This window comes from Aulonocara sp. 'chitande type north' Nkhata Bay, linkage group LG10, assembly GCF_057382095.1.
Source record: "Aulonocara sp. 'chitande type north' Nkhata Bay isolate Kocher_YH1m ecotype deep benthic linkage group LG10, A_spYH_male_GT1.1, whole genome shotgun sequence".
Taxonomy (NCBI): domain Eukaryota; kingdom Metazoa; phylum Chordata; class Actinopteri; order Cichliformes; family Cichlidae; genus Aulonocara; species Aulonocara sp. 'chitande type north' Nkhata Bay.
The window spans coordinates 35,636,861-35,664,198 of NC_141353.1; the positions used below are offsets into that span (position 1 = coordinate 35,636,861).

The window sequence follows — 27,338 nt, forward strand, 5'->3', positions numbered from 1 at the left end:
ACAGAAAGAAATGAAGTACCATTCACATTTCTCTGTGAATGGTACTCATGGCCATTGATCAGTGGGCTTTGATCAGTGGTTGTTGATCAATGGTCATGAAAATGTGCATAATTATGATGAAGGAACTGACCTCCCAACCCCATTGTTCCTTCAGTGGGCTGGTTTCAGTCATTATGCAAATGTACTGTTTATAAGATTGGGGAAACCTGCAGTCAGCTGAGACTGAAGAAGTCACTTGGATGAGTGATGAAATGTTTCTCCCACTGAAAACGCTACGTCCAGATGAACAGAATCAACTTTAGAGGATTCTTTTACAGAACTTGCCATGTTTGTCACATGTAGAAAACAGCACATGGTGTAGATGGGATTATGGTGATGCAGGATAAACACTAACTCTTTTTAAAAGAAATCTTTGTAAAGCTCAAAATTTAAGGCATAATCTTGGCACTTTTTTAAAAGAAAAAAAAATACCAGGGCTGCAGGCTTTTGTCTCCTGATAGATGATCAGAGTATTAGGCCTCGAGACAAGTGCCTTTCTTAGAATCCACGATCAAACCACATATGAGCTGTACATGTATTTATTGGGCTGATTATTTATCTGTGACTTAATTTTTCCAGTCTTCTGTTTCTGATTCTTGTGTAGTTTTGTGGTTGCTGCTAGGAGGAAAATGGTAATCGAGCAAATATTGCACGTTAAGCGAATATTGCACTTCAAAAGCATGCACATTCTTATGTAATCAACAAGATTACACGACAGGGTGTCTACAGGCATGAGCAGGTAAAATGTATTTTATTAATTTTCATTCTTACACCATTTTAATAGCCCAGAATCTTTATCTTGACTGATGAGCAGGCTCTGATATTTTCAGGGTGTCCACCAGTGTAATCGACAGCTTGGTCGTGCATATTTACACTTTGCTGGCCTGAGGCTTCGGGGATTTTTATATTTTTGAGGCAGTTGTTTTTAAGCACCATTAAAATTAGTTAATCATTAGCCTTTTTCTTATTACCCCTGAGCAGCAAAAGGCTGATTGTGTACTGTCATCACCCCACCAGGCAGGCAGCGCGGACATTTAAGTTTGTGAATGCAATAACTGGAGAACAAGGTGATACCATAGGTGTGTTTACTAAAAATGTTGGACAAGTTTGTATGTCAGTGACCTCGACCTCAAGGTCGGAGCAAGTTGTCTGAAAACCTCGTCAACGCGACAAACATGACACAGGATTTTGAAATCGACACTGTAGGTGTGTCTACCATAGAACTGAGAGGAACCATTGGTGGTCGACAGTATTTTAATGAAAACAGGCAAACAAGGGTATTATTGTACAAATACTAAAGTCATATGATCTAAATGTGTTGAGGAAGCAAAAACAGTGGAATAGTGTGCCAGAAATTCTCAATAACTTGAGTAAAAGCACATCAGACACATCCACACTAATACGTTAAGGGTTTATATTGATGAGTATTGAAGAACTTTCAAGGAGCCGTAGACACCCTGCATAACAGAAACTTCACTGATGTGAAAAAGGATGAACCCAGGTTTATTTACATCGCTGCTCTTTGTCTTATGCACGTCAACAAAATATGTCTGAACCACTGTGTGAATTTCATCCAAAGCAATGCAGTACTGTAACATATACCAAAGTCTTTTTACACTACAGTATTTGTGTATGACAAACTTGATTTTTCTTATCACGATCAGCTTTGATATTTAAACTTTGAACAAACACATTAGCAACAATCATAGAAATCATTGGAGCCTCTCACTCCACACTTTTAATTTCAAGAGATTTCCTTTTTTCATTTTATCCACACAAATTTAATGACTTAGATATGCAAACGTGTCCAGGTTATTATCAGAAGTTATAATATGGAATTTGTGTATTTTAACTGTTTTGTTCTTATTTTCTTCCGTTTCTGTCAGTAGTACCACGGTATCCATTGACTTGTATGTTTAAATGTTTTTGTTGAAATGTCAGTTTTAAAATGTTTGGATTTCCAATCATCACTTTCCCCTTGAAGTCTTTACATGTGAAGTCTTGTTAATGGTAACTCTGGGAATTTTTACAGTTTGAAAAAGTTGGGGCTTTTATTTGAACATTATATACATAATGTAGTTTGAAGTCCCAACACAAACTGCAGCAACAACACTACAAAAATATATTTAAAAAAATGAAAGCTGGATTTTACAAGTTGGCATCTTCACTTGATTTTGCATCATTTTCTACAATTTTCAAGCACTGATCAGAAAATTCCATAAACAGCGGCTCCTGCATGGCGGATTTCATTGCATCCTCTTTATGCTCTGCACCATCTATAGAGCACAATAACTGCCTCAGATGAGGATTACAGAGCAGGTCCTTTAGCTCTTTTGACTGGCCTGGAGATAAAGAAAACAGCAGTTACTCTCACACTACTTTGTGTTAACGTGCCATTGCTGTTGCACGAAGCTTTTAATTTCAAGTGCAAAAAATGAAGAAGGGGTGCTGGAGAAATACCTAACATCTGGAGCCTCTGCAGAGGAACTTTGTCAGTGATGTCATCTTCATGCAGAAGATCATCAACACTCCAAGACTCTGCAAAGACATCAAAGAAGGGAAATTCTTTTTAGGTGTTAGGTTTACTCGTAATGCCAGACAGGAGTACTGTCACAGACCGTAGCATGATTTCATTTACTGAAGCTATGCTTAAACGAAACTATTTGGAAACTTTAGGCCAAATATTTATGACAAATGTATAAAATTCATCTTCCCCAAATGATTATATACCTGTGTCTGTGCTGTGGTCACTGTAATGTAAATATTTTTAAAATTCAGATCATCACCTCTAAATACAGTATTAGTTCACAACTCTGACTAAATGAACAAGACTGAAATCTAAAACGGTGCTCAAGAAAAAGCATATCAGCCTTTAGATGAGGGCATAATCATGTAATATTCTAAATATGTTTCTTTTAAATGCAGCTGTAATATTACTTATTTAGTAAATAGACCATATAATCCCAGTGCTGATGAGAGGAATGTAACTGTACCTGTGCTCACAGCAGTCTTTGTTTCAGGATTTGAAGGGGCAGGCTTGTCAACAGGAAGGCAGGTATCTGCGAACAGGAAAAAAAACAAAACCACTTATTGATATGATAAGAAACATCTCTTTGGAGTAAAGCCACAGCTCATGTAAAAATGTGAATGAAAATTTTAGAACAAGCTAATTTACCTTTATGCTTTTTGTAACAGCCAAGTGAACAACTGTAAGAGCCAAAACACTCATAAGGATCAAGCACATCAAAGTACTCAACAGTGTTTAACACATTTCACATGTGATTATTCTAAACAGGCATCTTCATTTATTACAAACTTAAAACACACTCTAGAGTCCATCAACGGGAACATGACAACTCTGAGCGGGTAATGTCGATGCCAATCACAGATTGTGACAAACATCATGCCAGCAGGTGGCAGCACTGTCGTCAGCTTGTCTACTGGCGGTACAGCACAAAGAAGAAAAACTGCACTAGCACGATTTGACCTATGTGGGTTACCGTCCCATGTGGTGTACACAGTAATAAAAACAATGTTTTTCTTACTGCTAAGCTAACTGCACACACATTTTGTTAAATGACAATCTGTGAATACAAAATCTTTGATTTTTATTAAGCGGAGTAACAAGTATCGAGTATATTCAGTGAAGTCCAACGTCACAAAAGTAATGTACCTCTTCATTCTCTCGGTAGACAAGCTGCTTATATTAACTTTTTTTTCTTTCTAATTTACAAAAAATCAGATTAAAGAACTGACTACTGTAGTATTTGTTCCCAAAGGTTTATCTGTGGTATTCGTAGCTAAGCAAAACAAATGCTAACTATAGGTTAGCCCGCAAACAAACATTCAGTTAAAGTTTACTTACTATCTTATTTTGCAGGCTGGACATCGGTATTTTGGAGTCCGTTCGCTGCACACACTGCATAACTGCATTTTCTTTTGAGGGAGAGGAATTACTTATGAGGGAAAACAGTCTGTTAGCGTGCGGTATATGAGTCGTAGGCACCAAAAAATGACGCTTTCCGGTTGTTTAGCTGTTCCTTCAAAATAAAGGCATCACAGATTAATTTGACTTTCCGGTAGAAACAAAGTACAAAATAAAATCCAAACACCGGGAAATATCGGGCGTCTTCATGTCCATTTTAAATCTGTCTTCGTTTCATATTTAGACCCAACTCAAACAAAATTCCGCTGCGGATACACATCCTGATTTGATTGCGCGCGCACACACGCACGCAAATACTATTGGATCATTATACTAAAATGTTTATCCGCAATCCGAACAGCAATTGGTGTCTACGAACTGAATTACAGTAATGGCTATTGATGGGCCCAGGTAGATAGTGCTTTATAAGCCAGGCAAAGATGGGGCCAGATGTGTGTCTGCTGAGTAAAATCCCCAAATCATAAAAATGCATTAAAAACATTAATGATATACATGTAATATACACTCTGGGCTACACACAGTTGCGATATAAAAGGATGACATGCCGCCACAGGAAACCAACGTATGTAAACTAATTTTGGGTATATTTTGGGGTAAGATGTCTCCATAGTAACCAACCACCTGTTTCAACATCCTTATTTGAGAAAGAACTTCGAATGTGGCATGTGAATTGTATACAGATATTTTTATTTATTTATATTGATACATTTATTTAGATTAAAAGTTTTACTTCTATTAATAAGAGATTTTATCCGAAAAACAGCAGAGTGTTGTGTATTTTCCTTAATCCCTAATCTGTTAAATTATTATTTGCTTTTATGGATCCATTGTTATTATGTTATAAAGCAAAAAAACATTTAAGAAAAACCATAAATAGAGAAGCACCAGCCAAATGTCTTTGCTCTGCAAATTATACTCCCCCCTCTATGATATGATATGCCCATATACCATGTCCTTTAGGGGTTCTGAGATACAAATAAGCACTGCCGCATGGAATCGAACCCCATTTCAAATGAAAACATGACACTGGTTCAATTACCATCAACTTTTTATTTGATTTAAAATCAGCATATCTCCTGCACCCACAGTGGATGTATATATCTATACATTTAGCTTTCAAGCACACAATCCACTGACTTACATAGCTTAACACTAACTATTCTTGCACAGCTGTAACTTGAAGGAAGGGAGGGGGGGGGGGGTGTCTTGTTACAGGGAAACCTATGGAATGGAGGGCTGCCTTATGACTAATGGGCACGTTCCTGGTGTCACAGCACTCCACTCACTGGGTCAAGAAGGCAGAGACACTTGGCCATGGTCAACATCAGAAATCCGAAATCTGTGTGGAGAATCATATAAAAAAAAGAAACATAAATACATTGTTTAGTAAAACAAACTCAATGTTTCCCTTTTAAATTTAGGTTTGCTGACATATACGTTTTTTTTTGTTTTTTTTTAAAGAAGGCAGGCTGGCGCTACAGGTATTTTTTATTTATACATGAGCAGTTTGTTCTTTGACATATCAAAAAGCCCCGCATATTTTAATTTTTGTTTTGACAGACAAACAGCCCGAAAGCTCAAAGCAGCCAAAAATAACGCTAAAGAGAAATTAACTGATCCAGTTACTGACAAATGATAACCTGTTTATTTTCCTCCAATGCTAGCCTGAGCTGTGGGGACGCTCGGTCCATTCTGAAGGCCACAATGCACAATATCACTTACTCCGTCAAGGACGGATCGCGATCTCCTGACTGCTGTTACAAAGGCAGGTGTTGTTGCTCCTCTATGGGTGTGAACTGTTTTGGCATGGCGTCGTTGGCTGGGCTGTACAAATTCCAGGCAGGATTGTTTTTCTATCACAACCGTTCAACATAAACACAACGTTCAGACGACACCAATCCATAGCTACCTGTAAACATCGCAGAAAAAAAGCCATCAGGATGACGAGCTCTTGGTTCTCCTGCGTTTCATTTGGCTATTGTGATATTTTTCTGCAATCTTCCTCTCGTGCCCTGCAGGGCAATGGCGGTTTGTGTTCAGCTCGATTTCCCTCTTGGATCTTCCTTTACCGCCAGCGTGGCCCGAGTACTCTAGCAGATTGTAGTAGTCGTACTGATCGTAGTAGGCCTCCTCGAAAGAGACCAGTCTTTCAATATCTGTCGCCATTTGGACACGGAGAGCAGCACTTGTTCGCAGACAGTTTCTTGCAGCGAGTAAACATATGATGTCACGCCGTGTTTTAATACATGCAGTCATGTGATCACGGCTGTTCCACTTCCTTTTGTTTTTGAGGCGAGCACACGGACATACCAGAGAGTTTGTAAATTTAGAGTAAACACCCCCTTTCTGGACTTTTGTTTTCAAAGGGGGCGCTCGCGAGCTAGTTCAGGATGATCAACGTTTAGCCCGCGACATTTACATTCCGCAAACATTTTTGCTAGACACCTTTGCGATAATTTAAATACGCTTTATATAGATATTTCCGGAGTTCAATTGTATTAAACACATTTCTGTGAAATTTAGCGACATCGCAGCACCATGAGCCATTTTACGGCACATGCCATTTTGATTTCAGGCATGAAGCCAGCAGCAACAGAGAGCATTGTAGCACCAGTCTCCTGATGGCATCATCTTCAACCACCATAACCAGCTGCTTCTTATACGCGGATAAAGTTTCTGTTAACCACGCTTCAAACATCTAGTTATCGTTTGTACACAGATGCCTCAAAAGGAGTATGCGCTGTCGTAACTCCTCGACGGACCAGTCAACAGGCGCTAGCAAAACTGTTTCTCTGTGGGAAAACTATAAGTACATAAATGTCGTTTTATGGTTAAAACTACCTTCGCTAAAATAAAGAGGAACGCTGTATCTTTTGGCTAAAAGCATGTGTAAACAATTATTTTATCAGTTTAGCTCACCTGACCTGACAATTTCACCAAATACTCTCTCGCTAGCGCCCTCTGCTGCGCTCCTGGGTTCAAGAAACAAGTGGACAATTTCATTGATAGGAAGTGGAATGGCTCTGTCTAAAGATGAGCTCTGCGTACGAACGACTCGTGTCTGCCTTGTATTATGATTTTTTGTTTCTGTTTCAATTTGTATGTTCCGCTCTCACGTGACTGTCCGAGGACTATATATGAAAACTTTCAAATCAACTTGATTTTACGATAAAAAGAAAAGTATGTATTTTTATTAACGCGCCGACATTAAAAGGCAGCTTAAGCGGGACATTCTTATACAATAAGGTACCCTAAATAGGGCACCATTTTGAAATAAGGGAGCCTAAGTAGAGCATGTGGATTCCTGTTTTACGGGCAATGCGCTGTATGTATTTCTAAAACAAATCTGCACAAAATACAACAAATACCGGTCTCCCCAGTACTCTTACATGCATTCATGTTAAAATAAAACGCGGCACGTGGCCTGAATATCGTTTATTTGCCTGCTTCTTCTCTCCCAGAAATCTGCGCTCAGCATTTTCTGGGATGTTTTCCTCCTCGGCCCAGCGTCCCGCCCTGACGGTGTGGCACACGTAGTGACGCTTTTCCACGTCGCAGTAGAGTCTCACAGGCGAGCTGGCTGCGTGTGTATGCGTGTCTCCAGCTAGGCCAGAGAGTGATGGCGGCGCCCGTCCTGAGAGTGTCCACCCCTCGGTGGGAAAGAATAGCCAGGCTTCTTGTTTGCCTGCTAGGCATACTGTTGTCTTTATATGCTTTTCACGTCGAGAGGGAAAAGGCGCGGGATGCGAGTTATAAAGCTCTGTGCGACGTCAGCAGCTCCATCAGCTGTTCAAAAGTGTTCAGCTCAAGGTAATTTGAATTCAGCAAAGAGCGCCGACAGTGGCGCTCAATGAAGCTGCCTGCTATTGTGACAATCTGGGAAGGGCTGCGCGGTTTAAACTGTCAAATGCACTCTGCTAACATTTGACTGCTAACCCCAACCGTAAAAGCTAATCACAAGCCATGGCTGGTAGCTCTCTGTTATGCATGCATTAGTTAGAAAAAGTAACTTTACCATTGTAGGTGTTGGTTCTAAAGCGCCACATTAGCTTTGTAGCACCAAGAAGCTAATTTTGCTAACCATTAGCTAACGAAACCCGTTGGTTAACATTTAAGCCAGTTTCACTTCTGAACCAACTGACAGCAGAGTCATAAACGCTGTCAGTTTTAATGGGATCCTGTTCAGACCGACTGTCCTTTGCACGTCTTAAAGCTAAAACATATGTTAAAACCAACTATATAGCATTAAAGTTCCCAATAGCTTGTGCGCAGCGAGGCTATTGTGAATGTATGAGTGATGCTGCTACGTGAAGTCAGTTACTCCGATGACCAGAACTGGGACATTTGTTTGCTGGGTTGATGTTGGTGAATTTAGTCAAATAACTTAAATGACTAACCTCCTACTTTGGCTGTCACACAGCTGTCGTTAGCTCTTGTGCTAACGTCACCAATTATAAGTCCAAAGAGCTAAAACCCTACAGCCTGGTTACCTAAAGGAACACAGAGCTAGTCCAGAGGTCAGTGGAGGGGACTGTAGCATCACGCATCCTTGCCAGACAGGTGCATCTCCAGAGATTATTACTTAGATTTTTTTCTCATGATTATTATACACTTTTTGTATGCATACTGTTAAGGTGCTTAACAGCTTTTGGTGGCCATTCAGTTCTAATAAAGTACAATAACACCATCTACTGGGCCTGTTTGAATGAGAGGCACTGCTGGCCCTGATTACACCTGGAATGCAACCTGTCTAGGACTTACTGCATATTTGTTGAATGAGTCGGTGACTTTTCCGTTTGAGAGTCTGTCTCAACTGATGTAAGCCTGCCCAAGTGTAACATTTCTTTTAAAGAAGAAATCGAGCTGCTTACATTGGTCTGATCAGTTATGGTTTCCAGCAGTGTAATCTTTATGTCATCCTGTATTTTTGTGAGCTGAAGGGTCTGTTTTTCTCAGCTTATCAGTTAAAGAACTAGGCACAATGGTGCTCTAGTGAAATGAATGGAAAGAAGGACATTTAGTAATGTGGAAAATACAATTTATTATATACAGGGTGCACACACAATATACATTATACAAAAGGAGAATAAGCTTTCACAAAGTGAAATGCGTTTGCAAAAAGCAAGTCCACACTAGGACATAACCTTTGTGTGTTCCTAGTACTCTTACTGTGAGACATGGTGGATTGCGTTGTTACGTTGGACAATGTCAAACATGGATCAGAGTTATTGAAATGACATTTACACATGCTTCTATCAAATTATGTTTTACAATGATAAATAAGCAAGTGCATAGATCAATGTGGATTGGGGCTTTAAAAAATGAAGTTCTTCAGGACTGGATCTTACTAGGGGTGGGTTTTTATAATCGATTCATCGATTAAAATCGATTCCGGCTTGGATAACGTAAAATCGATTCATTAAAATCCTGAATCGGTTCATTAAAATCCTGAATCGATTTTTTTTAATATAAATTTATTTTGCCTGAAATGCCAGAATCTCTGGTGACATCTCACAAAATTTCAAGAACCACCAAACAGTTAAGACAGTAAATGAGAGCAGGAACACGGATTCTGCACATAGACTTAAACACACAGCGCGACCCGCGGATCAGAATCAGTGAGATGTCGCCTTTCTCACCCGACGGCAAGGACACGGTCGGGGCTGAAAGCCGACAGCTTGCTGATTCTGATGTGTCGGCGGGTCCAAGCTTTGTGTTCACGCCCTTTATGCGCCGATTCTAAAGCTGTTAGTTTGATCTCTCTCCAAACAATATTGACCGAACCAGCAGCAAAAGAAGATTCACATAAACATCGTCATGTATTCACTCTGACTTTTACTGTTTTGCTTCCACCGCGATGCACAGCTCTCTCTCTCTCTCTCTCCCTCCCTCTCTCTCTCTCTCTCTCTCTCTCTCTATCTCTGTACTTCAAGAACAGTTTCCCTTTCTTCATTATTCGCTTGCTTGTTACGCACAAGTCTACTGTTGTTTACAGCGCTGTCAGCCGCTGTTTTTTTCCCTTTTACATTCTTCCGAAAAGAAAACCTCATTTCTGCTGTTCAATACTGAACAAATTTAAACTTTTTAAAATTATTCAAAATGCAAAACGCTTAACCATGTCTCTAATAAAACCGCTGTAACTTCAGAGGTAATGTTCATATGTTGATTAATGGTTTTCTTTCGTTTTTGATGTACTGCAGAATATTTTTATAAAATCCCAGGCCAGGAAAATCACCTTCATGTTTTTCTGTGTTTTATCTTCAGCTACTTTGACACAAAGGTATCTGCTGTGATGCTCACACCTTTGATAAAGTCTTGCGTGTGTCAGCTTCCTTTTTATTGATACAAAAATATGTAAATGTACTGATCTGAATTATAATATTTCTGACTGTCAAAATATCCCAGATTTAAATCGAATCGTGGATCGAATCGATTCGGGACCTTGTGAATCGGAGTTGAATCGATTCTAGAAATCAGTGACGATACCCAGCCCTAGATCTTACCCATCATATCTCTCTCTCTCTCTCTCTCTCTCTCTCTCTCTCTCTCTCTCTCTCTCTCTCTCTCTCTCTCTCTCTCTCTCATCCTGCATACTTTGGCATCCAGAAAATACAAACAATGATTTCATATACAAAGAAAAGATGGCATATCAGAAACTCAAGGAAGAAAGAAATTCCTCCTGTTTGAACTGCTTCATGTCAGGCAACACATAAGTCAAGATGTAGTGATTTGTCTTTGTGACATGCTGCCTTTCTACATATTTTGGAATTGGTTTATTGAATTTCAGGCCAACAATAAATGTTTTTTGTTACTGAAACAGATTCCCCCCCCCCCCCTTTTTTTTTTTTTTAAAGGTTCAGTTTATTAAATAGTAAAATGCTCTTCTGAGAGTAATAATTTGCTGTTATTTTACTCAAATGAACACCTCACTGCAGCATTTTAGGAAGCAAACACTAGGAAGTGTTTTTTTTTTTTGTTTTTGTTTTTGTTTTTTTGTAATATCTTTTGACTTCAGTCTGCCTCGTTGCATGTTGTGCATGTTGATTTCCATGAATAAACTCTATTTTATTCTATTGTGGTTTAGGTGGGGTCGAGGATTCGGACTCCTGGGCTCAATTTTTGGAAATGACAGTGCACTGAACCAACCCAACAGTGTCTATGGGATTGTCTTTTATGCCTTTCAGCTGCTTCTAGGTAAGCCTATACTCTGTTCCCAGTTGTGGGTTACTTTGTCATTACGTTTTGGATTATATATGACAAATCTCTCTTTGCCTTTGCTCTAGAGGCAAGTGCTGACTCAACTTGTTGCTTTCCTGTAACACAGCTATTTTTGCCTCAACCTGACTCACATGACACTGACATCACACGGAGTTTATAAATGATAATAATGCAGTTAAATGCGAAGTTTGTGTTGTAGGAAGCATTTCCTGCTGACCTGTATTGAAATGTTTTTGGACCTCCCATAGGACTGCAGAGATGAGTTTTTAGAAAACTTCTTATCCTTCTTCTGTTTGGTTTGATGCCTGATATCGTTTTGTTTGCCACACTCTAATCTTGACACCGACAGATAACTGTGATTGTGAATATTTCTCTCTCTGTGTGTGACTTGTTTTAACTTGAACATTGTTTTTCCTCCCTCTGGCGTATGTGACTCAGTCATGCTGGTTCGACATGTTAGCCTGCCGGAGGCCTGTAGGCTTGCCCGGCCACCTGGCCCTAGCACTGAACAAGAGGTCCTTTTAGCTGCTGCATTTAACACTCATTTGACTAGGACAATAGTATCCCAGTTTATCCAAACTGCTGCAGTGGGTAAAGATTTCCATATTAAAGACTGGTTGCATGGCCTTGGATTGGAAAATATTTGCACGTAAGCATTGCTCCAAAATCAGCATAACCAGGGCCATAATCTCTGGTCAATGCCAGTGAGCAGGTTAGAACAGCCGTTGCAAAACACTGAATTATTGCTATAGTTGTGACATTTGGCGATGTCCCTGCAGAGGATCTTTAGCTTCTTTATTCCTTAACTGTAATGAAGAAACTAGAGATTAGTTACGTGTTGCGAGGACGAAGTAAATATACAGTAATATTTGTGTCGAGGTAATCAAGCAAAGTTTGAGATTCTGATGAACTTTTATCCATTTCAGCTCTATAAGTGAACACTTACTAAATCAAGCACATCTGTTAACACCCATCTGAGATTCTTACTGCGTGCTGATCATCACAGTCCTCAGATGCAGGCTATTCACACATGGAGGCACCTATATGTGTGCAGATGTATCACAGTTAACTTTCACTGGTTCATCTGTTTTCACTCAGTCAGTGAGGGTTTAGTGTCTTTGAAGCATGAAGTTCACATTAGAGCAGGGCGATATGACCAAAAATATTTATCACGATATACATTTGAAAATTTGCGATAACAATAAAACTGATGATATAATTGACACTAGACAAAATACTTTACAACTCCACAACTTTATTAGTGCAAAAAAAAACCCCATCAATGTATTTTCACTTAAACACTTAATCATTAAAGTTATATAAAACTTTTACAGTGCAAATGCAAATTCCTTGCTGACAGTTTAACCAAAAGGCATTTCCAGTGGAAATTGGCCGACATATCCTGAGCATAACCATGTATAATATCCACAAAACCTAATAGGTTATACACACAATACGGTAATATTATGTTGAACCACAGTACGTATCACTCCGCGAGGCTCCTGTCTACGATAGGCGTAATGCTCCGACAATCCATCAAGCGGTGCAAAGTCGTACTGAAAAATTTGACAGATTTCCGAGCGCCGTGTACCACATAAAATCGTTTCGAGGTCAGTAAACACAACCAGAATTCATACATAAGGGGAATAGCTAGGTTTCATTTGACGTAGACGTGACGTCGACGTAAAGCGCGAAATTTGACTGGCGGTCGGAAGTGAAAAAGATAAGCGCAAAATCACAGACAGACAGTACGCAAAATGCCTATGTCCTGTTGTGTTTACGGATGCTCCAGTAGGTCGACCAGAGAAACTGATAAACGGTATTTTAGGGTACCAAAAATAGCCCAACGAAGAGGAGAAAAATGGAAAATTCTAACCGAAAAACGTAGGAAAAAATGGATTTTAAATTTACGTTTACAGTCGGGAGGAGCAGAGTCTGCCAATGCCCGTGTCTGCAGCGACCACTTCGTCAGAGGTAATGTTATGTTTGCAAACGAACTTATTAGCATTAGGTTGTCGTTAAATTCTCGTTTACTTAGTGCTTTTAAGTTAGTAGTCTAATATTGACTTAATTGGGACTATAGGCTGCCCAAGTGCTTTGGATGACGAAGAGTCGGAGGACTGGGCTCCGACGGTCAATCTCGGCTACGAACGAAAACCCAGATCGGAATCAGTTCTCAAACGAGAGAAAAGAATGAAGCTTAAGGCAGAACAGCATCGATGTGCAGAGGCGATTTTGGATATGCAACAGATGGCTGAGAGCCCGGATTTGAGCCTAGTGACAGTGGAGAACAGGCTACTAACCCTGCCATACAATTGCAATGAGCTGCAATCACTTCTCCATCCTCCTTTGCAATTACCCAAGTCTTCAGAGGTGTCTCGTTAGACCGCTGAGAATGGTTTACCTTGAAACAAACAACTGTCACTCTAACGAAGTCCTAAGGATGTGGCATGTTTGTTGACGTTAAAGCCGCTACCGCTAACTGTTAGCGTGTTTAAGATAAAGCAATATAAGAACAAACACTCACCCTTGCAAACACCAAACTGTATCCATCACGGAGACGTTTTGTTCCAAGGTTGTGGACCCACCCGCTGACAAAAAAATTGTACGCCTCCAGACTCTTGAAAGCTTTCATTTGCTGCCTAGTGTAGTAAGAAGTCTGGAGGACCAAGTAGTTGGTGATATCCACAGCCTCGATAGTAGGCAAATCCTTTACTTCTGTGGTGTATTCGGACATTTTCAAAGAATACGGATCACGTCCGATATATTTTTTAACTATCTGTTTATATCTCTCCCGAGAAACGGGGTCTAAAGTTGCACAATAGCTGCTCTCCTGACTCTCCACAGTGTCCATGTTTACTTCCGCCCTCCACTCAAAAATCGCGCTGCCTCCGCACGTCATCAGAACCACGTGACCGCAACCCAACTATTGTCGATTTTCAGAAAAATGTGCCGTATTTTCCAAAAAACAATCACCGCAGGCTGGTGGAATCGAATACAGCTTTTTTTAACATGTTGTTCCCAGTTGTTAGTGATTGTTGAACCAAAGCTGCATCCCATCGTTTGATCTAAATCATGATGATAAATGTCTAAAACAATAACGGTAGCAAAAGAGAATACCTGTGTGTTTAGTAGTGACTCCTATGAGTACAAACCTGGTGTAAAAGAAGTGCAGACACTGACAAAATAAGGACGTGTCATCATGTGACAGCACGATGACATAAGCAGCCGGCTGGCTCAGTGTGCGGGCTGAATGTCGTCACGAGGACTCACAATATAAATGCAGAAGTGCCTGAGGCTGAAAGCTCTGTGACAAGAGCTCTCTCAGGAGATTGTGTGAAGGTGTATTTTTTTATTAATTTTTTTAATGGTTACCTGTTTAAGCCTCAATTTGTGTTTCTTGCCTTAGGAATGACTGTCAGTGCAATGGCCGCCCTCATTCTCATGACGACATCCATCTTGTCGGTGGTTGGGTCCCTCTACCTGGGTTACATCCTCTACTTTGTCCTAAAGGACTTCTGCATCATCTGCATCACCACATACGCGCTGAACTTCATTCTCTTTATTCTCAACTACAAGCGATTGGTTTACTTGAATGAGGCCTGGAAGCAGCAGCTACAGGCCAAGCAGGACTGAGCTGCCAAGAACGGCAAGAAAAACCCGAGAAACAAACAAACAGAGAAAAAAAAGAAATGTGACCTCTGAACATTTGACTTGCCACCAGGAGACCTTGCTTCCAAACAATGTTTATTCTGCTGTGTGTTCAAAAAAAAGAAAAAAAAAATGAAGAAATTTAACTTAAATGTTGGGCCTGACAACTCATTGTTGATTGCAAACACGGAAGGATTTGTAAGTGAAAGATGATTTTTCTTTTCTTTTTTCTCCTTTAATTTCTTTTTCCTTGTTTTAACATTTTAAACTCGCTTAAGGAAGTGTGTGTGTGTGTGCGCGTGTGTGTGTGTGTGTGCGCGTGCGCGTGTGTGTACGTGTGTGTACGTGTGTGTGTGTACATGTGTGTACATGTGTATGCGTGCATGCTCGGATTTGGGGGAGGTGAGAACACAACAACAACAACGCAAACAACCAGAGGCAGAGGACAGCTCTCATTTGAACAACAATTGGAAAGTGGAAGAAAAACACAGGACCTTTTTTAGGGTGCTTGATTTGAAATGGTTGGAAAGCTCCTATTGCTGCACAGCTCATCTGCACTAAAACTCGGAGCCGAATATTGGGTTCCAAAATTAGAAGAAACACTCACTAGGTTATCGTTTAGTTGCAAATCAGGTTCTATGAGAAGGGGGCAACAGTTTGTGTTATTATTTTTTTATGTTTACACTTTTTAGTATATTTCTTTTTGAAGAGGACCACTAAAATAAAACACGGCACAGTGTGAGATGTATTGTGTGTGTGTGTGTGTGTGTGTGTGTAGATCAGTCAGAACGTTTGTTTTGCAATTCTGTACATAGCTGCTGAGCAATATTCCAGACTAGATTGTGATTTAGTGTCGACACAAACCTTTAAGGAAAAAGGAAAAAACTACCAACAAAGCAACAGAAAATCTGGATTTTAAAAAATTACAAATAAGTGATCAGGGTCTTAGTTTGGTGGGTCAGACTTCAGATGTGTTCGGGATGTCTTCTGTCCTGTCGTCCTGGTCAGGTGTGCAGTTCAGCCGTGTGTGAATTTCTTTGTTGTACGTGGTTGTTTCATCTGAAGCCACAGAAACAAGTCTTTCAAAATGGAACTGTGGGTTCTTTTTGCCAGGTTTGAGTAAAGGCACCCTCACTTTTTTTTGTGTTGTTGTTGTTCTTGTGGATAAAGCATTCCTGACCACCACACGAGTGGAAACCCATAAAGAATTATGTGCCTAAAGGAGTGTTACGGTAAATTACCTTTCCTTTTTTTTTGGGGGGGGGGGATGTCATATTATTGCATCAGATGTTTTTTTCCTCATTGTTTTATTGTCACAGGTCCAAGGCTTTATTTTTATGATCACAATTTTGTAAATTAAGATACCAGTAAAGTGTTTCTCTCTCCCTAATAGGCTCATAAAGGTAGCAAAGCCTGCTACACTGTGATTGTTCAAGGGCAGGAGCGGCCTAGTGGCAGAAGCAACTCTTTATTTTTCTGTTCCCACTTCATTAATGTTCATTGGGCTTTTGTATACATGTGATTATCACTTGAACAGTAACAGTGATCTTGCCAAGCTGAGTTACAGTTCATTTGCAGGATGTGAACAAAACTTGGAAAATGCACTACTTTGTGATTGGTGGGAGATCTGTAAGAAAGCCAAGCAGCGTGTTAACCACACGGGTGGTTACTTGGGTTTTGTTCCAGTAGAAAAAGATAACCTGATCACTGTTGTTTGTTCTAATCCACCATTGGAAGGTCTAAGCAGACATGGAGAAGGCGAGCGCAGCATGTAGTGAAACGAGGGAGTAGAACCATCATCTCCCTTCCATCCAGACTGCTGTCCACTGTTAAGTATCCTGTTTGTCACGTGCACGGTACACCATCTCCTGGCTTTTAGCATATGTTGGCCATCGGACAATCTTGCACCCACTGTCAAAGATCAGTAAGAGTCATAAAAAGTGTAATAATGTGATTCATCTGTGGTCTTAAAGCAGCCTGTTGATAGTTTCATCCCTGATCCTCTCCATTCCTCTGTAGTATAATTCAGGGTCTCGTACAAAGCTGTTCCATCGTTCTGAGGGTTTTCAAGTGTTGATAGCAACTGTCATAGTCACAAGTCATTTTAGTGATTTACTACTGGTGATGTGATAAATCACAAAGTCATTGGTTGTGTATGAAAATGGAAATTCAGGTGATCCCTTTTTCTTTTTTTTGGTGAAATAATTTCTGTTCTTGTATGTTGGGACTCATTTACTACGCCTCTGTTTTCCAAGGTACACTTTATAATAATTTCTTATAGTTTTTCCTGCATTCCAGGCAGACATTTGTTTCTTTGTGAAATGATGATTATTTAATCCTTTACAGTCATGTTGAGATTTGTTTTTTGGGCATGTCCAGTGTGGGCCTACTAGCTTAAAATGGACCTGTGATGCTAACACTGTTACAGTGGTGGATGCTTGTATTAAACGTGGCCAAAGTTTTAAATAATGAGGTCAATGTACAAGTAATCTCTGTGAGACAAAAGCTCAGGTTTCAGACTGCTCTAAAGAGCCGGTGTCGGGTCATTTTCCCACTCTTGACTCTTTATGGTATGAATGAGAGTGGCATTCTCTAATGTGGCCGTCTCAGTCTGATGGTCCGGACGATGAGCGCAGAAGATCCACACACTTGGTTCAACCCTTCTGTTCATGAGGGCAGAGGGATCCTGAACATATGGATGAACTAAGGGGCTAAGATAAATGAGGATCATTTTGAACTATAAGTCACACAAAGCTACTCTAATGGAGTCCAAGAGAAGAGCATATGGGGCCACTTTAATATAGACTTCACTTTGATTTTGATGGTATCTGATGATGCTCTTAAAGTTTTTAAAGCAAGATTCAAAATGGATCAATTACCCAGAACCCAATCACCTCTAGCCACTTGGGTCATGCTAATAATGGAATTTTAGGTTTCCCTTATGCCAGTATGAAAACTGGTGAAAATTGAATTTCCATGCTGCATAAAACAGAATGGAGATGAGTGGCTGCCTGGAATAGGAGACCTCATTCAAATATTGGTTTGCTTTGAAAAATGGTTGCCAGTTCTGTAAATGTGATTGGTGGTAAAGTAGCAAAAAAAAGAAGCGAATACCATTCAAGTCCTTTAAATGTTAGTGTCTCATAGTACATCTTCGGTAAGAACTTCCCTATCTACAGTATTTCCTGGCTTATGCCAGGTTGTTTTTCATCTCAGCACTGGACGAGGTTACCAACCACACTCTTTTATCCTTTTTCTGCACACTCACAAGTTTTGTGCAAGTGAATCCATAGAAGTCTTTTTTTTTTTTTTTTTTAAATTTAAATAACTGACAGATTGCTAGTTAAAAAGTATGGTTCCTGTGAATACTGATATAGAACTGAGAAGCGTACAATATCTAAGATTCCAGTCATGAAAGCCCATTACACCATTTGTGTAAAGTTACTCTAAAACTACAAGAAAGAAATTTGATGGATGTTTATTCAAAAGTTTGGGAAATCTTTGCCAGGTAAAAGGATCACCATTTCCTTGATGATGTAACTCTAAAATCAAGGTCAAGGCATAATCTTTGCTACATTCTCACAAATCTTCATTTAGGCCCTGAGGTAAAACTGCCATGTTAGTTGCATCACCAATGCCAACGAAAGTGCCTTCTGTTTGATCACTAGGCCTTGAGCCAAAGACAAGCAACAGTAAATAGCCTTGTAAAACGAAGAACTGCAACAGGCACTTGTGCTTGCCTTCCTTAGGATGAAATTTGCTTAATTGGTAATTCCTAAAGATTTGATACCTGGTATCAGTACGAAACTCTATTCAGAAATGGCCGTTCCTTTTTTCCTTACTCCACTATGTAATTATCTTTATCTTGCTTAGTTAGGAGATGTTTGTTAGCAGAAAACACACTGTTCCAATGATAAGATTGTAATGTTTTTTCAGAATTAATTATGCCCTTTAGCTGTATAGACTGTTAACATTCTGGGTTGTTTTAGTAAAAAAAAAATGTTGGGGGGTTGGAGGGCTAGGATATCCACGTGTCAGCATAAAAGGTTTATTAAATTTCTTTGTGGAGGAAATCTTACTGGGTTTGCTTCTGTATTGCCAAATATGTTTTAAAATGCTGTATTTTCTTACATGGAAAAGTGTTACATGAATGGTAGGAAGGTGCAAAAAATAACCTGTTTAAATCCAGCTTACCTTAAGGGAAAACTGTGGAAAAAGGTTGACGTGAGAACATTTTTAATTGTGTCATTGTCATGTGGAAATGATCTACCATTAAAACATTCCCTCTGAAGCTGTTAGTTTAAGTTATTTGAATGAAATAATGTGTTTAATACACAAAAAGACTTGCTTTTAAGTCTTTTAGGTTTTATTAGCTTAAATCTTTAGAATATTTGGACTAATAAAACCTAAAACGCAATCTTGTTACTTTGACAACATTTTTGAGTCTTTCAACAATATTCAGGGGATTTTATCTGAAAGATAAATGAGAGCATATGAAGTTGTATCACAGCTCAGCAGATGGTGGTAAGTTACCAAAAGCATCATTGTGTTCCCTTTTAAAGATAACTGACGTACTTTATAAAATATTATCCGTTCTGTATCTTCCTGGATCTAAAAAAAAAAAAAAAAAGATTTTTGTCACCCATCATTTCTTTCTTCCACTCATCCATCCATTCTCTCCTTGTCAGGGTCGCAGGGGGGCTGGAGCCTATCCCAGCTACCAGGGTAGAGGCAGGGTACACCCTGGACAGGTTGCCAGTCTATTGCAGAGCTAACACATAGAGACAGACAACTATTCGCACTCACATTCACACCTATGGGCAATTTGGAGTCACCAATTAACCCAACCCCACTTACTGCATGTCTTTGGACTGTGGGAGGAAGCCGGAGTACCAGAGTTCTTTAATGTAGGATCCAGTGTGAATGTTTGCAGCAAGCAAACCTGTTTCAGTGTTTACATAAACACCTCAAGCTGGATTTATAGTTCAATTCAATTTTATTTATATAGCGCCAAATCACAACAAAAGTCGCCTCAAGGCGCTTCATAGATACAGAGAAAAACCCAACAATCATATGACCCCCTATGAGCAAGCACTTTGACGACAGTGGGAAGGAAAAACTCCCTTTTAACAGGAAGAAACCTCCGGCAGAACCAGGCTCAGGGAGGGGCGGCCGTCTGCTGCGACTGGTTGGGGTGAGAGAAGGAAGACAGGATAAAAGACATGCTGTGGAAGAGAGACAGAGGTTAATAACAGATATGATTCAATGCAGAGAGGTCTGTTAATACATAGTGAGTGAGAAAGGTGACTGGAAAGGAAAAACTCAATGCATCATGGGAATCCCCCGGCAGCCTACGTCTATTGCATCATAACTAAGGGAGGATTCAGGGTCACCTAGTCCAGCCCTAACTATATGCTTTAGCAAAAAGGAAAGTTTTAAGCCTAATCTTAAAAGTAGAGATAGTGTCTGTCTCCCGAATCCAAACTGGAAACTGGTTCCACAGAAGAGGGGCCTGAAAACAGAAGGCTCTCCCTCCCATTCTACTTTTAAATACTTTAGGAACTACAAGTAGACCTGCAGAGCGAGAGCGAAGTGCTCTAATAGGGTGATATGGTACTACAAGGTCATTAAGATAAGATGGGGCCTGATTATTTAAGACCTTGTATGTGAGGAGCAGGATTTTGAATTCAATTCTGGATTTAACAGGAAGCCAATGAAGGGAAACCAAAACAGGAGAAATATGCGCTCTCTTCCTAGTCCCTGTCAGTACTCTTGCTGCAGCATTTTGGATTAGCTGAAGGCTTTTCAGTGAGTTTTTTGGACATCCTGATAATAATGAATTACAGTAGTCCAGCCTGGAAGTAATAAATGCATGAACTAGTTTTTCAGCGTCACTCTGAGACAGGATATTTCTAATTTTAGAGATGTTGCGCAAATGGGAGAAAGCAGTCTTACATATTTGTTTAATATGTGCGTTGAAGGACATGTCTTGGTCAAAAATGACTCCAAGGTTCCTCACAGCGTTACTGGAGGCCAAGGTAATGCCATCCAGAGTAAGAATCTGGTTAGATACCATATTTCTAAGCTTTTCAGGGCCAAGTACAATAACCTCAGTTTTATCTGAATTAAGAAGCAGAAAGTTAGCGGCCATCCAGGTCTTTATGTCTTTAAGGCATTCCTGCAGTTTAACTAATTGGTGTGTGTTATCTGGCTTCATGGACAGATAGAGCTGGGTGTCATATGCATAGCAGTGAAAATGTATGCTATGTCTTCTAATGATACTGCCTAAGGGAAGCATGTATAATGTAAACAGAATTGGTCCTAGCACTGAACCCTGTGGAACTCCATAATTAACCTCAGTGTGTGAAGAGGACTCTCCATTTACATGTATAAATTGGAGTAATAACAATAATGGATTGGATTTATATAGCGCTTTTCAAGGCACCCAAAGCGCTTTACAATGCCATTATTCATTCACTCTCACATACTGGTGGAGGCAAGCTACGGTTGTAGCTACAGCTGCCCTGGGGCAGACTGACAGAACCGAGGCGGCCATATCGCGCCATCGGCCCCTCTGGCCAACACCAGTAGGATAAAGTGTCTTGCCCAAGGACACAACAACCAGGACAGAGAGCCCGGGGATCGAACCGGCGACCTTCCGGTTACAGAAGTCTATTAGATAGATATGATACAAACCACTGCAGTGCAGTACCTGTAATACCTACAGCATGTTCTAATCGCTCTAATAGGATATTATGGTCAACAGTATCGAATGCTGCACTAAGGTCTAGCAGGACAAGCACAGAGATGAGTCCATGTCAGAGGCCATAAGAAGATCATTTGTAACCTTCACTAAAGCTGTTTCTGTGCTGTGATGAGCTCTGAAACCTGACTGAAACTCTTCAAATAAACCATTCCTCTGCAGATGATCTGTTAGCTGTTTGACAACTACTCTTTCAAGGATTTTTGATATGAAAGGAAGGTTGGAGATTGGCCTATAATTAGCTAAGACTGCTGGGTCTAGAGATGGCTTTTTGAGTAAAGGTTTAACTACAACCAGCTTGAAGGCCTGTGTACATAGCCGATTATTAGAGATAGGTTGATCATATTTAAGATCGAAGAATTAATTAATGGCAGGACTTCTTTGAGCAGTTTTGTAGGAATGGGGTCTAAAAGACACGTTGATGGTTTGGAGGAAGTAATTATTGAAGTTAACTCAGAAAGATCAATTGGAGAAAAAGAGTCTAACTTAACATCAATGGTAATAAGAGTAGCTGTAGATAATATTACATCTGTGGGATGATTATTGGTAATTTTTTCTCTAATGATAAAAATTTTATTTGTGAAGAAGTTCATGAAGTCATTACTAGTTAACGTTAAAGGGATGGTTGGCTCAAAAGAGCTCTGACTTTTTGACTTTTTGTCAGCCTGGCTACAGTGCTGAAGAGAAACCTGGGGTTGTTCTTATTTTCTTCAATCAGTGATGAATAGTAAGATGTTCTGGCTTTGCGGAGGGCTTTCTTATAAAGCAGCAAACTATTTCTCCAGGCTAAATGATGATCCTCTAAATTTGTGACACGCCATTTCCTCTCCAGATTACGAGTCATCTGCTTTAGGCTACGTGTTTGAGAATTATACCACGGAGTCAGGTACTTCTGATTAGAGACCTTAGTTTTCAATGGAGCTACAGTATCCAGAGTCGTACGTAGTGAGGAGGTGAAATTATTAACAAGATGATCGACCTCTGTTGGAGTAGCGTTCAGATAGCTGCTCTGCTCTATGTTGGTACAGGGCATTGAAGATGATAACAGTGGTTGGATTATATTCTTAAACTTAGTTACAGCGCTTTCAGAAAGACATCTACTTTGATAAAGTCTACTCTCCACCGCTGTGTAATCAATTATTGTAAATGTAAATGTTATCAGGAAATGATCAGACAGGAGAGGGTTTTCAGGAAACACTGTTAAATGTTCAGTTTCTATGCCATATGTTAAAACAAGATCTAGAGTGTGATAAAAGTGGTGGGTGGGTTCTTTTACATTTTGAGAGAAACCAATTGAGTCTAATAACAGACTAAATGCCACGTTGAGGCTGTCATTTTTAGCATCTACATGGATGTTAAAATCACCCACAATAATTATTTTATCTGAGCTCAGAACTAAATTAGATTAAAGTCTGAGAAATCAGACAGAAACTCTGTGTAAGGCCCAGGTGGATGATAGATGATAACAAGTAAGACTGGTTTCTGAGTTTTACAGCTGGGGTGGACGAGGTTAAGCATCAGGCTTTCAAATGAATTAAAAGTCTGTCTTGGTCTTTCATTAATTAATAGGCTGGTGTGAAAAATTGCTGCCACACCTCCCCCTCGGCCTGTGCTTCGAGGTTTCTGGTAGTTAGAATGACTCGGGGGTGTTGATTCATTTAAACTAACATAATAATCCTGCTGCAACCAGGTTTCTGTAAGGCAGAGTAAATCAATTTGTTGATCAATTATTAAGTCATGTACTAACAGAGACTTGGAGAAGAGAGACCTAATATTTAATAATCCACATTTCACTGTTTTACTCTTTGGTTCAGATGTGGATACTTTATTGTTCTTTCTTTGTAATTGTTTATGTTTAAGTTGTTTGTTGCTGGTTTTTAGTTTGTTTTTTGTCTGTTCGGGAGCTGACACAGTCTCTATGGAGATGGGTTTTTGGGGGGGTAGCAGGAGGAGAGAAGCTGCAGAGAGGTGTGTAAGACTGCAACTCTGCTTCCTGGTCCCAACTCTGGATAGTCATATTTTGGGGGGTTTAATAAATTTGTCCATATTTCTAGAAATGAGAGCTGCTCCATCCAAAGTGGGATGGATGCCGTCTCTCCTAACAAGACCAGGTTTCCTCCAGAAGGTTTGCCAATTATCTATGAAGCCCACATCGTTTCTGGGACACCACTCAGACAGCCAGCAATTTAAGGAGAACATGCGGCTAAACATGTCACTCCTGGTCTGATTGGGGAGGGGACCAGAGAAAACTACTCAGTCTGACATTGTTTTGGCAAAGTTGCACACCGATTCAATATTGATTTTAGTGACCTCCGATTGGCGTAACCGGGTGTCATTACTGCCGACGTGAATTATGATCTTACTGAATTTACGTTTACCCTTAGCCAACAGTTTTAAATTTCCTTCAATGTCGCCTGCTCTGGCCCCTGGAAGACAATTGACTATGGTTGCCGGTGTCTCTAGCTTCACATGTCTGAGAACAGAATCACCAATTACCAGAGTTTGACCCCCGGCGGGTGTGTCGCCGAGTGGGGAAAAACGGTTAGACACATGAACGGGTTGGTGGTGTACCTGGGGCTTCTGTTTAGGACTATGCTTCCTCCTCACCGTGACCCAGCCGCCCTCTTTCCCCAGCTGCTTGGGGTCTGCTGGGAACAGCTAGCGGGGCCTACGCTATCTTCGGCTGCACCAGCTACAGGGGCCTGGCTAGCTATGAGTGAATGAAGGGTGCGAAGCCGAGTCTCCAATTCAGTAATCCTGGCCTCCAGAGCTGCAAATATGCTACATTTGTTACAGATATCATTACTGCTAAAGGAGGCCGAGGAGTAACTAAACATCTGACACAATGAGCAAGAAAGTGCAGGAGGGACAGGTGAAGTAGCCATGGTGCTAACGAGTCGGCTACGAGCTAAGCTAAGCTGAGCTAGCGAAACAGTACAGAGACAGTGAGTGAATACTTTGGCTATAAATTAGGTAGTGAGTACACAGAAAGTGTGCTTCGGATGAAGCAAGTGAAGATTATACTATGAAAAAGAATGTATTTAAAAGTTGTTAATTAAATTGTTGAGCAAATAAGCTACTCAGAAACACCACTATTCCTTCACTCTCACATTCACACACTGGTGGAGGCAAGCTACAGTTGTAGCCACAGCTGCCCTGGGGCTGACTGACAGAACCGAGGCTGCCATATCGCGCCATTGGCCCTTCTGGCCAACACCAGTAGGCAAGTAGGGTAAAGTGTCTTGCCCAAGGACACAACGACCAGGACAGAGAGCCCAGGGATTGAACCGGCGACCTTCCGGTTACAGATGCGATTCCCAACCCCCTGAGCCACGGACGCCCAATTCATATTGGTCATTCGTGTCACCGGGGCTTCAGGTGAGGTTCTAGCGTCCCCAGCATGTTCATGAGGGTGCGGTTAAACCGTTCAGTTGTCCCGTTGCCCTGTGGGATAGGGCGTGTTGTGGGTCTTAGTGATGCCGGTGTATTTACAAAGCTCCTTCACCACAGCACTTTCAAAATTGCGCCCTTGGTCTGCATGCAATTTCGCTGGGAAGCCAAACCGACAGAAAAAGTTTCTATACAGCACCTTAGAGACTGTGCTGGCTGTTTGGTCTTTAGTGGGGTATGCTTGCGCATAGCGTGAGAAATGGTCAGTGACAACGAGGACATTTTCGATACCACCTTTTGATTTCTCAAGAGTCAAAAACTCCACACAAACTAGCTCCAAGGGGGCACTGCTGTGGATACTGACCAGGGGGGCCCTGAGTTTTTCTTAGGCAGCACCTCTGACATTGCTCGCACCAAGCCTTGATTTCCTGAAACATCCGTGGCCAATAAAATCTCTCCCTTATCATGGTGCTCTCAAAACCAAGGTGGCCTGAGTCATCGTGGAGAGCAGTCTTGACTGATATACACAAATCCTCTGGTAGCACCAATTGCTCAACTACTCCCCTTTGGCTGTCTTGGATGCAGCGGTACAGGACGCCATCACTTACCACTAACCTTCTCCACTCCTTTAAGAGAAGACGCACGTGCCCTCCACCACTGCGGCTTGGTTTCTGGTTCATAGTGCAAGACAGGGCCAATAACAAGGTCTTTTTTCTGCCCTGCACGGATCTCCTGTTTGGTCATGGTGGGCAAGGATTCCATCCCCACATCCCTGCAAGGCTCAGTGGATATAGGGGGGCCAAGTTCAACTTCCTCCCCTGCAGACGTGCCATGGCCAGTGAGGCTTTGAGTATCCTGGGTAGCCTGTCTCACACCATACCCCTGTTCGTTGACACCCACCCACTGAGGGCATGTCTGTAGGATGTGCGTGACCTCCTGGTTAGACATGCAAGAGAGGGCATCAGCGTTTGTGTTGCTCTGTGCCCTCCGATACTGGACATCAAAATCCAAAGCAGCCAGCCTAGACACCCACCGCTGGCCTGTAGCATCCAGCTTTGCTGAGGACATAACATATTTGAGAGGGTTATTGTCTGTCTGGACAGAGAACCTACGCCCATAGAGGTGGTCGTAGAATTTGTCTGTGACTGCCCATTTGAGAGCAAGGAACTCGAGTTTGTGTGCAGGATACCTTGTCTCTGCTGGGCTCAAACCTCTGCTGGCGAAGGCTATGACCCTCTCAGCTCCCCCTTGGACCTGAGCTAGAACGGCGCCCAGACCTTCCCCTGAGGCATCCGTTTGCAGAACGAAAGGCAAGCTATAATCAGGATATCCCAGCACTGGAGCGCTTGTCAGCCTTTCTTTTAGGGTCTCAAAGGCCTTCTCGCATTCATCTGTCCACACAAAAGGTGGATCGGTGGCCAGACTTTTCTTTCCCCCTCGCTTTTTCTTTCTGGAGTCACCAGCAGTTAGGCGGTACAGGGGAGCAGCTAGGGTAGAGTACCCACTTACATACCGCCTGTAGTATCCAGCAAATCCCAGGAATTGCAACACTTCTTTGGGGTTTGTGGGCCTCACCCAGTTTTTCACCCTGCTGATCTTCTCTGGGTCTGTCCAGATCCCCTCAGCAGACACCAAGTGACCCAAATACTGAACCTCCTTTCTCACAAGCTGGCATTTAGAGGGCTTTAACTTCAAGCCATGCTGCAGTCTTTCTAGATGCTCATCAAAGGTTTTGGAGAATATGATAGGTCATCAAGATAGATTAGGAGGTGGGTGAAGTTCAGATCGCCAAAGCAGCAGGCCATGAGTCTCTGAAAGGTGGAGGGAGCATTCTGCAGTCCAAAGGGCATACGATTTGCTTCAAACAGCCCCATAGGGGTGCTGAATGCCGTCTTGTGTTTGTCATGCTCCGCCACCTCTACCTGCCAATAACCAGAAGTGAGGTCAAGGGTGGAGAAGTATCTTGCCTGCCCTAGAGCCTCCAGGGCTTCCTCTATTCTGGGGAGAGGAAAAGCATCTCTCGTGCTACAGGAGTTCAGTTTCCTGTAGTCAATACACAGCCTTAGTGATCCATCTTTCTTGGTTACGATCACGACAGGTGAAGCATATGGACTTTTGCTGGGCCTGATAACTCCCGCTGCCTCCATTTCTGTCAGCAACCTTCTCACATCCTGCCACTGTGATGGGGGGATCTTACGGTAAGGCAGTCGAAATGGCTTAGAGTCGACCAGAGGGATTTCATGTTGCACAGTCTTTGTATGGCCATAATCCATGGGGTGCTGTGAGAACACACCTATGTTCCTTTCCACAAGCTCTTTAAGAAGGGAACGC

General features: G+C 41.3%; 2 protein-coding genes and 1 pseudogene across 3 annotated transcripts; 1 reads left to right on the top strand and 2 right to left on the bottom strand.

Annotated features, from left to right (window-relative positions):
* Positions 1 to 884: 884 nt before the first annotated feature.
* On the bottom strand, positions 885 to 4,551 carry znhit3 (zinc finger, HIT-type containing 3). The gene is made up of 5 exons (XM_086309760.1): positions 3,905 to 4,551; positions 3,215 to 3,246; positions 3,033 to 3,098; positions 2,500 to 2,577; positions 885 to 2,381 (listed from the first exon to the last, which is right to left on the bottom strand). The coding sequence occupies exons 1-5, from the start codon at positions 3,970 to 3,972 to the stop codon at positions 2,188 to 2,190; spliced, it is 438 nt and encodes a 145-aa protein (XP_086165886.1). The 5' UTR covers positions 3,973 to 4,551; the 3' UTR covers positions 885 to 2,187.
* Positions 4,552 to 5,020: 469 nt separating this feature from the next.
* Positions 5,021 to 6,246, bottom strand: LOC147321326 (nuclear protein 1 pseudogene; annotated as a pseudogene). Its single transcript, XR_015131345.1, has 2 exons — positions 5,895 to 6,246; positions 5,021 to 5,324 (listed from the first exon to the last, which is right to left on the bottom strand). The product of XR_015131345.1 is annotated as a nuclear protein 1 pseudogene (transcript).
* A 1,223-nt stretch (positions 6,247 to 7,469) lies between these two features.
* vkorc1l1 (vitamin K epoxide reductase complex, subunit 1L1) lies at positions 7,470 to 19,145 on the top strand. Its single transcript, XM_086309759.1, has 3 exons — positions 7,470 to 7,795; positions 11,070 to 11,179; positions 14,613 to 19,145. The coding sequence occupies exons 1-3, from the start codon at positions 7,605 to 7,607 to the stop codon at positions 14,837 to 14,839; spliced, it is 528 nt and encodes a 175-aa protein (XP_086165885.1). The 5' UTR covers positions 7,470 to 7,604; the 3' UTR covers positions 14,840 to 19,145.
* The last annotated feature ends 8,193 nt before the right edge of the window (positions 19,146 to 27,338 follow it).